This window comes from Crocodylus porosus, unplaced genomic scaffold (genome assembly GCF_001723895.1).
Source record: "Crocodylus porosus isolate Cpor-Errol unplaced genomic scaffold, CroPor_comp1, whole genome shotgun sequence".
Classification (NCBI taxonomy): domain Eukaryota; kingdom Metazoa; phylum Chordata; order Crocodylia; family Crocodylidae; genus Crocodylus; species Crocodylus porosus.
In genome coordinates, this window is record NW_017728940.1 from 809,232 (window position 1) to 818,746 (window position 9,515).

Genomic DNA, 9,515 nt, shown 5'->3' on the forward strand with positions numbered 1-9,515 from the left:
GACCAGCTCGGCCAGCTCGCGCCGCGTGTCCGGGATCTGCGGGGGGCCGCCCGCCTTGGGCTGCAGCGCCGCCATCATGGATCCGCGCCCCGCCCCCTCGGCTCGGCCCGGCCCGGCCCGGCCCCGCCCCCTCGGCCGTATTTATCCGGCTACGCCCGCAGCGCCCCGCGCGCCCCCACCTGCGCGCGCACGCCCGTCCCGGGCAGAGGCGGAGATCGGGGGACGCCCCCCGCCGGGGCGGGGGCGGTGTAGGGAGGCGAAGCGGCCAGGACGGACGGACAGAAGTAACGTGGAGGGGCAGGCGGGCGCCCCGTGTTCTGCTAGACACGCACGCAGCTACGCGTGGCGCACTCGACTCGCATCTGCAAACGCTACTGTTAACTGAAAACCCCCAACACGACATCCGCACTCGCTCCTTCTTCCCTCGGGGCTGCCAGCTTCAACTAACCTGCCTGAAGCCCACGTCGAGAAACGAACACGTTTCCGTGGGTCTATTCGCAGATCCTGTTCTGCGGGTTTTTTAGTTGAACGTAGTGTTTCTAGATAGGATTTATTTTTTTTTAATCAGTAATGGGATGCGAAGCCTTTGGGGAGGGGAGTGAAAGAAGCAGCATCCATTGGGAGGGGCCACGGGCGCGACGCACCGGGGAGACGAGCCGGGCAAGGGGCTAAGCGCCCGTCTCCCTCGCAGGGGCATGGCCTCTGCCTGGGACCTCTAGGGCATTTACTGACGTGGCAGCCGTGGGTCACCCGCATCAGGTCCAGGCGCGATGCCCCGTGCCGTCTCTTACCGAGAGTTCAGGTGGTGGATTTGTACAGGATGATCCTGCCTCAGGCCGAGGGTTGGACTGGATGCGGCCTCTGGAGCTCCCTGCCAGCCACGCAGCTCCCAGATTTGGACTCTGATTAGCCCAGGATAAAAAGGACCATGCAGCTGTAAGAAGAGCCAACAGCTATAAAGGTGGCACTTGGAAATGTGCAACAGCTCTAGGGCTGGTTTCTATCCAGTTTTAATCCGAACATGTAGCAGTTGCAGTGCGATTACCAGTGTGGACAGAGCTACACTGCTAGCCAAGTGTATGGTACTAGGACTGGTCCTAAGCAAGAACACATGGGGGGCGGCAGGACTCCATCCCCTACAGCAAAATAGCCCCTGCTCCACCCAGCATAGGCCAGTTCTTGGACACAGGCTTGTTAAATGCCTCTGGTCACTCAACATGGAGCAGTGGTACTGAAGTCTGCAGCCCAAAGTGGAGATTGTTTCCTGCACTCACTAGATCTCAACTTTTTGCACTCGAGGCACCCCTGGGAAGATGCCAGCGCTTCCATTTCACTTTTTTGCCTGCAGAAAAATAAGAGAGCTGGGTTTTTTTCTGGTGCAAAGACGTCAGAAAGCAGAGCTGTGGATTTGTTTGAAATCTCTGGGTTGTGTCACCACCCCCCCCGACAGATCTCAAGGTACCCCAGGCTACTTCTGCACTCACTGAGCATCACCGCTCCAGCTGATTGCATTACCTCACCTGCAACAAGGTTTTTCAGCTGTACTCTCTAGCCTGCTCCTGCCTTGTGTTCCCATTTGATCCCAACCTCAAGTCCCACCTCTCTCAACTCAGACACCATCCACCACTGTAAGTGGAAGGGTGTGAAAAAATTTCACCTATTAAAATGTATGTTCAGTGGTGCTCCCCATCTCCTCCAAGTCACAAAGTGACAGTTGTGAGCTTGTTTGTTCAATACCTAGCACGGTACAGCCCTAATCCAGACTGGGGTCTCTGCACTAGTGCTGCGTGAATAATAACACCCTTGTATTTGCCTTTTTGTTGATACCATTCAATCATAACCATTTAAAACTAAATTATAGAATTTTAATTTAAAATTAGTTCTATACATGTCACTTGATACAAACAACATACATTGGGAGCTTACTGTATGCCAGATAATGTGCCATTCATAGCGAGATGTACACACAACCAATCAAGGAGGATACAACTGGTGCACGTTTCCGCATACTGTGGCGAAACAAAAGCTTTTCTGTAAGCAAAATCTGATTTCAAATGGAAAAAACATTACAAAATATACATGCCTGTGCTGCTTAGGGTTAAGGTTAGCAACCAAATGGAACTACCTTAGAGATCATGTTAAAAAGTACGTGGTGTTAGTCCATTTGACATAAAACAAAGAGATGATGTTTGAAGCAATGCTTTAAAATTGCCAACTGCAAATGCCTGAAATGGAGCATCAGACTATATTGGCAGTTACCGAGTTGGCATGTGCCCTGACAGAGACAAGTCTAGCTCATACAAAAACAAGAGCAGAGAAATGGAAAAAATGACTGCAGCAGGACATGAAGGCCCAGTCTTCCAAACACTTAAGCACACCAGCTGCATAACAGTATGCAAAGTAAGGACTGTAGGTATGTGCTTAAGTATACGTAGAATGACAGCTTAAGTATTCAGGACCTAACATCAGGAGCCCTCGAGATTTTATACTGAAAAATAAGGCAAGAAAAGCACTTGGTTCTATTTGGGATGTTGCATTACAGCTAAAAATAGGGCTTTGGTTTTTATCACCATCCTCAACATTGGTGTACTGCAGGCCTTGAATTCCACCAGAACCAGCCACTTCGATCTAGGCTTAAATATCCCAGTGCAGGACAGCAATACCAGAATGGTAGTTTTGTGCTATTGTACACAGTGGTCATCAAGTCAGAAAAGGATTGTTCACAAAATAACCTGGTACATTATCCAGTGAAATTCCTAAATCTAGTACTGTACGCTTACGTTGTTTCCAGCCCCAGGACTGGACATTAATTCAGCATGAAGCCAGTCAATACCACTCCTGAACTAGGCTGACAGGGTCACAGTTGAGCAACTCATTTAGGATGTGCACAACAAAAAAGGAAACAAATCAAAAGAAGTATGAAAAGTCCTTTTTGGATTAGACAGCAGTTTCCTTCCCCTTTATATCACAGCCATGAATCTGTGAGCACTATGACACCTTTGGGAATGAGTAATGTATTCAAACAGGTTACGTTCATTAACAAGACAGCAGTGCTGAGCTACATTAAGTTTTACGCATTCTGGTTTTTCCTAATGAGACAGAAAGCTTCAGCTGATGTTTTAAAATTTAAAATTAATTTAAACATGCTGATGATACCTGCTGGAGTGGGGAAGAGGGGAGGAAAAGGTTTAGAGGAAAATAGCTCATTTTTCACAGTGCCGTGGGTCAGCCATTTCGACTGTCCTTGGGCATGCCTACGATCCAGAACACATCAAGCAACACAGCCAGAAATCAGACGTGTGATGTTCAGTTAGCTGGGTGTAGCCACCACACTGGGGATTAAGCCACAAAAAATTATTTTGATTACCAAGTGACACGTGTTCCTGCTTAACCACACATCTCTTTCCCGCTTTTCCTTGCTAATGTAACAGAGACAGACAACGTACATGCTTTATATTAGCTTTTCCCCTCTCCATCTTTGTATTCAAAGGATTTCCTTTAAAATATATTATATTGATTTAAGGGAATATAAAGAAAAACCAGCATGGACACTAGAAAAATGTTACAGCTAAAAGCAGGTAGGGAAAAATTTACAAAAATTCTTTATTTAAAAACCCCAGAGCATATAAAGGTGATCCCACTATTCAAAACACATTCTTATACCTACCGTTTGAAAATCTGCATCACAACCCATATTTACACCATAAACCTTAGTTTTATGTGCATAATACACAACATAAGTATATACATAAACATATATATGAAGACCATATGCACCCATAGAACACAGATACAAATGAGGAAAATTAGTAACTGAAGTTATATTTCCTATATCACAAAGTAAAACTCAGGAGAGAAATGTTTGAATATAAGCAAATCTAAACATTTCCAAGAAATGGACCTTTTTCTAACAAATTTCACAATGATAAAGTATTGACTGTTTTCTGTTTCATACAGGAGATGAAGAGTTATTTCAGACAAATGACGGTACAAAGTTTTCGTAAAGAATTTTAAAAAATAGTGCAAACTATGGTTGAAACACTGTTGTCACCACCTCAAGGAAACTATCGGTATTTAATGCAGCATCCCAGTGAAAGGACTTGTGGGGCAGTGGAGATGTCAAGACAACAATGTGATTAGTTTCAAACAAGACAGCCTCTGCCAGCCACAGTTTCAAGACACAGTGGCAACATGCTGCAGTAGACACCATGCCACAGTATCATAACCGAAACCCAAGGAAGCATTTCCTTGTTGTTTCAAGCTTCATTGCCTATTGCAAGTATTCTGGGGAAACGCCCATTCCTGAAGAGTCCTTTCAAAGCAAACTGCCTACTCAAATGAGAAACAGAAAACTGTGCATCATACCTGGCCTTTTAATAAACAACCCAGTCAATTCCTCTGCTACGAGATTAGTGTAGGCGTGCGATTCAACAAATCGTATCAAGTAACTGGATAGGTGACAAAGAATACCACTTTTTTCTACCCAGGATTCCAGTTAAGTGGTGATTTCAAATGGGTTGTTGACAAACAAATTTGTAAGAATAGCCAAAAAAAATTGCTATTTTGTTCTATAGCTTATCATTGTAGGACCTTTTTTTTTTTTTGTTACAATCTGTTAAATAACTTAGGCCCCAAGGCCTTCACTTCCAGGTGCCCACCTTCTTCGTTAGAGATAATCACCTTAAAACAAAGGTGGATTTCTGGATAAGCTTAACAAGGTTCTTAATGACAGAATACAAGTCAGTCAGGAGTTCCCCAAAACAAATTAAAACAAGAACTGATGAGCAACAAAGGAAAGACTTTAAGGCAATAAGCAGCATCAGTGCCATGATGCTCCAACATTCGTTACCAGTTTCAAGTTCTACTGCAAAAAAAAAAAACCCAAAAAAATTTCTGGAATCTTCCAGATCCGTTAACTGTTGTCAGACTTCTCCTCTTCCTCCACTTCCTCCTCCTCCTTCGCATCTGCCTCGGATTTATCTGAAGATTCATGGAGAAGAACGTATTCCCTGCTGCTGAACCCAAACTTCAGCACATCCTTCTCCTTCAGTTCGTAGTAACGCTGAGGTTCAATCCGTTGGTTATTTAAGAAAGTACCATTGCCGGAGCCAAGATCTATGATATAAGGCCTTACTCTGCGGCCAACTGTACCATCAGCCCGTGTATACTCCACAAGCCTGGCAAAAACAAAAGACACCTCTTTACCTACAATCATGAAATGCATCCTGCCCTCTTCATGTACTCACATTTGGCCAACTGTTGCTAAAAAGCTCCCCGATTCCAGTGCTACTCCTTGCCTGGGCAGGGGTCTCCACGCCACTCTTGGAAGTGCCATGTGGAAGCGTGCTTTGCCCACTTGCACCAACCCTCAAAATGCAGCATCATCACCATCTTAGAAGAGCTCCAAGCGCTAACCAATGGGCGTGTCCCAGAGCAGTACTGGGCCACAAGCTGTGGGCTCCTCTAACATGGCAACATTGGATCACTTCCAGGACGTGGCTAATCCAGAGGCAGGACAAGTAGGCGAGGCATGTTTCTTGTATCACAATTCCCCCAAGCACAGCATGGAAGCAGTATAGACACACTCCAGCTACTGCACCAGCTCACGTGCATGCCCGATTTACAACCTGCCTTACTTAAAAGGTTGCTTGTGGTTAGATACAAGGAAAGACATGACTACTGCTTAAAACAGCATAGACTATTTGGCACTAGCATTCAGCTATTTCTGAAATAGGAGGTATCATCTGCAGATTTACTTGGATGAAAAGGATCTTGACCACCGACTGCTTTCACTTCTAGCCCCCAGCATAAGCCTTCCCCCTAGATGGGTGCAGTGAATACATACCGATACTGAAACACAGCATGCTGCTTGGAGCAAGATGGATGGTCGATGGGGATATCGGCAATTCTTCGGTGCCGGCCCAGCAGGTAAGCACTCTGCCTGTGAATGTACATGACTGGGAGCACCTCGTCATTCTTAAAGGGGTAGAGACGCCATCGTTTCTTTGGAATCCGAGCTTCTGGGGGCTCACTGTATTTAATCACGACGCCGCGGAAAGTGTTTGAATCCTCTAGAAGTGCTCCAGACAGTTCAAAGCTTGGTTTCTCTTTGTTTGCTGGCTCCTTGTCTTTAGTTTTACTGTCTGATCTGCCAAGTTCAGGGTTGCTGTCCGTATTGTTCACTTCGTTCTTTTGTCTATTTTCCCGTCTTCTCTCATCGTAAAATTCCCTCTCTGCTTGCTGCTCACGGAGGTTCTGGGAATCCCTCTCTCTCTCGTGACTTCGACCTCCAGGTCTTTCACTGGAATTTTTCCTTCTGTCTGAATGGTCTCTGTGTCTGTCTCGCTCTCGTCGGTGTTCCTGTTCGGCCTGGTCTCTGTGCTTTCGTTCATCATGTCCTCTGTGGGAATGATCATCTCGTTCCTGGAACAAAAAGACATTAGAGTGACCTATTTAAAATTAAGGGAGAAAGAAAAGGCAAGGAATGTTGTTTAGTCTTTAGAAAAACAAATCACAATTTAATATGAGAAAACATAGAGACTTAAACACACGCTATATACAGACTTTTGCTGAATTAAGTTTTGATAACCTGACTGAATGAATGATCACTAAATAAAAATCATGAACTCAAGCTTCATCGATACAATACAGGCAGAATTGGTTTTAAATTAGTTTACTCTAAAATCGAAAGTTCCTTAATTCTTAGCTGTTCTGTATTACTGTAACTCATAAATGATTCAGGTGCCATCATGTTAGGTGCTGCGTACACAGAGGGCAAAAAGTAACATTGGCCAGCAGTTTGAAGTCTCAAAATAAAGTACTAGGCAACAAACAGCTCTGTCACTTCCACACATGGTAAAACACTAATTCAGACAAATTTAACAAGTGTTACTCTACCACTGATATGTACTAATACAACACTTAGAAACACTCTCACATTTCTTTATTCCTTTTTCTTCTCATTTCCACACTACAGAGACTTGCAGAAATCACGATTCCTTTCAGAGGTCTTCTGGCTCATCTTTTTACTTCCCACCACAAAACTCAGTAGCACACATTTGCTTATTATCCTAATACATCAACAACTTTAAGAGAATCTATTTGTGAATCACCTCATCTCCCCATGCACCAAATCTTGGGTCTCACACAAGTGCCACTGTTCCGCAATTCCAGTTGTAAATGTGATTAATGATTTAATCAACAGGACAAGAGAGGGAAGGATCTCCTTTACAAGAGCAAGCACATGCCTGTTTGGAAGCATCCTACTACTTTCTGTTGCTGTTGAGAGGCCCCACCCTAAGCTACACGCTGTGCTGTACCCCTACCCCCGTGTCAACACTATCCTGGAGAACTGGACCAGCTTAAAGGGAGAGGCTGTATGAGTGACAGAGACCAGATTAACAGATAATCTCTGCAAGCACTCGAACATTCGAGGCAGAGTGTGTGATGGAGTTGGTTGTAGTTTTGCCCACTCCTACAAGACAACTACGTTCTAAACTTATGAACTATCCAACTATCACCTGACCCCCAGGTCTCTTTCCTGCTTGGTGCAGGGGACTGGACCCAATGATCTTCCGAGGTCCCTTCCAACTTTACAAACTATGAAAAAAAACATGGTAATCAAGTAAGAAACTAGTCGCCCCACCTTCTTCAGATCCTGTTCCTACAAATTAATCCGCACACCTACTATGGCTGCACAGAATCCCTGGGGCTTCAACAGGTTACAAGCAAAGTAATAAGCAGGATCAGGACCTCCACATTAAATATATTACCTGTTTTACTTTGACTACAACATGATGAGGGCTTCTGCTTCTTCGACTGCGAGGAGACTTGCTTCTTCGACTAGAGGATTTATTTTTTCTTTTGCCCGGTGATCTTAACAAAACAGAACAAAACACAACACAACTGAGCTGTTTGGCCCACGTCATGCAGAGACAAAGGACATTTGTGCAGAGGTTAAGCAATCACTGAAGCTTGACCTAATAAAATGGGCGTTAACAAACTGGAGGCTTCAGAGCAGAGGAAAGAGGCAGGTGAATGAGACAACCATGGGACGACAAAGCTGCCAAGGCGGCCGCAAAAAAGGCGACCATAAACGTCTCTCTCAAACGAGGCACTTTCAGTTGAAACAGAGATTTCACATGACTGTAAAGCCTCACCAGCCAGAAAGAGATCAAGCACTCCTGAAAAATGCATCCACACCAGGGCATGGCCAGGGAAGGACTTGGGCAAACCCTGGGGGCTGGAAAGCCCCTGTTGCCTGGCACTGCCATGGCCGAGAGGGCACACGATGACAGATGGGGAAGCAGGGCAGTGCTTTGAACGGAGCTATTACAACTCACCTGGAAACCGGGAGAGGGTTTCTAGCCGCTGGGAGATGCTGGCCTCTTTCCAGTGCTTGACTGAGACCCACCCCCCGACACCTCTCCACAATTAAACATTTTAAAGAACAATCGAGACCAGCGGCTCCTCATCCATGGCACCACCCCCACTGACAGATTTATTACAACGCCTTGACACGAGAAAGGTGCCCAGGGGGTGCTCGAGATGGGATCGTTTTAAACCGGTCAGAGTAAGGGAGCTGCTGATCAGCACAGTCCCGCGCACTGCTGATCGCTACACGACTGACGGATGGGGAAGGAGGGCAGTGCTGTGTTCAGTCGGGAAAACATGGACGAGGGGACAGGAAGTGAAACACGTCCCACTGCCCGGGTGTCCCCCCCGACGTAGACCTGCTCTGGCGAAACACGCGAGAAACAGTTTGCGGCCTCCGTAGCCACAGCTGACTCTCCGGGGGAGGGGAGGGGGGGGCGGCCCCGGGCGGTACCTGCTCGCCCTATCGCGCCTGCGGGCGGCCTGGTGCGGGCCGCGCCCCTCGTCGGCCGGCGGGGACTGGCTGCCGCGGGCCGAACGGGTGCGCCGGGGGCTCCGGGTCTCCTCCCGCCGCCGCTTCTTGCGGCCCTGCTCCAGCTCCGCCGCTTCCATGGCTGCGGCCGCGCCGGGCCTAAACACCGCGCCGCATCCGGATGCTGCTTTCACACTTCCGCTTCCGGAGGTGAACGGCAGCAATGGCCCATTTCCGCTTCCGGGGATGCCCACCGACCCGGAAGCGCTCCCGCTTGACCTCCCCCTTCACGGCGCTTCCGGGGAGCCAGGCCCCGCCCCGCGGCCCTGCCACAGGCCCCGCCCTCCCGCCGCTGGAGAGGGCAGGGCGCGTTCCACCGCCCCCCGGAGAACAGCGCCAGCTGCAGCACGTGTGGACAGGGCCGCATTGCGCATGCGGCCTCTCCCATTCCCTCCCGGCGCGCTGACGTCACGGCGCCAGGGAGTTGCGACGCGCCCTGGCTGGCGAGTGGGATTGTCATGGTGACCGTACACAACGCCGAGGCCTGGGACCGCCGCCATGATCCCCCCGCCTGACTCGCTCGTGCGCTATGAGACCCCCGCGCTCATCACCCGCAACGCGGACAAGCGCTCCCCCAAGGTGGGCGTGGAGGGGGGAGAGGCAGGAGGTG

At 48.0% G+C, this 9,515-nt stretch overlaps 3 protein-coding genes across 4 annotated transcripts in view; 1 reads left to right on the top strand and 2 right to left on the bottom strand.

Moving 5' to 3' along the window:
• The window catches only part of MEAF6 (MYST/Esa1 associated factor 6), a 7,118-nt gene extending 7,011 nt beyond the window's left edge, over positions 1-107 (bottom strand). Inside the window, exon 1 of one of the 2 annotated variants that reach the window (XM_019547900.1) lies at positions 3-107. In XM_019547900.1, coding sequence (XP_019403445.1) covers positions 3-78 — 76 coding nt within the window. In that variant the 5' untranslated portion in view covers positions 79-107. The other variant, XM_019547899.1, reaches the window with a different exon arrangement.
• A 1,736-nt stretch (positions 108-1,843) lies between these two features.
• Positions 1,844-9,058, bottom strand: SNIP1 (Smad nuclear interacting protein 1). The gene is made up of 4 exons (XM_019547901.1): positions 8,828-9,058; positions 7,773-7,875; positions 5,846-6,423; positions 1,844-5,177 (listed from the first exon to the last, which is right to left on the bottom strand). The coding sequence occupies exons 1-4, from the start codon at positions 8,983-8,985 to the stop codon at positions 4,913-4,915; spliced, it is 1,104 nt and encodes a 367-aa protein (XP_019403446.1). The 5' UTR covers positions 8,986-9,058; the 3' UTR covers positions 1,844-4,912.
• A 299-nt stretch (positions 9,059-9,357) lies between these two features.
• DNALI1 (dynein axonemal light intermediate chain 1) overlaps positions 9,358-9,515 on the top strand; it is a 6,921-nt gene continuing 6,763 nt past the window's right edge. The window contains exon 1 of the mRNA XM_019547902.1: positions 9,358-9,484. Within this exon, the coding sequence (XP_019403447.1) occupies positions 9,404-9,484 (81 nt within the window). The 5' untranslated portion in view covers positions 9,358-9,403. The remainder of the gene's footprint in view (positions 9,485-9,515) is intronic.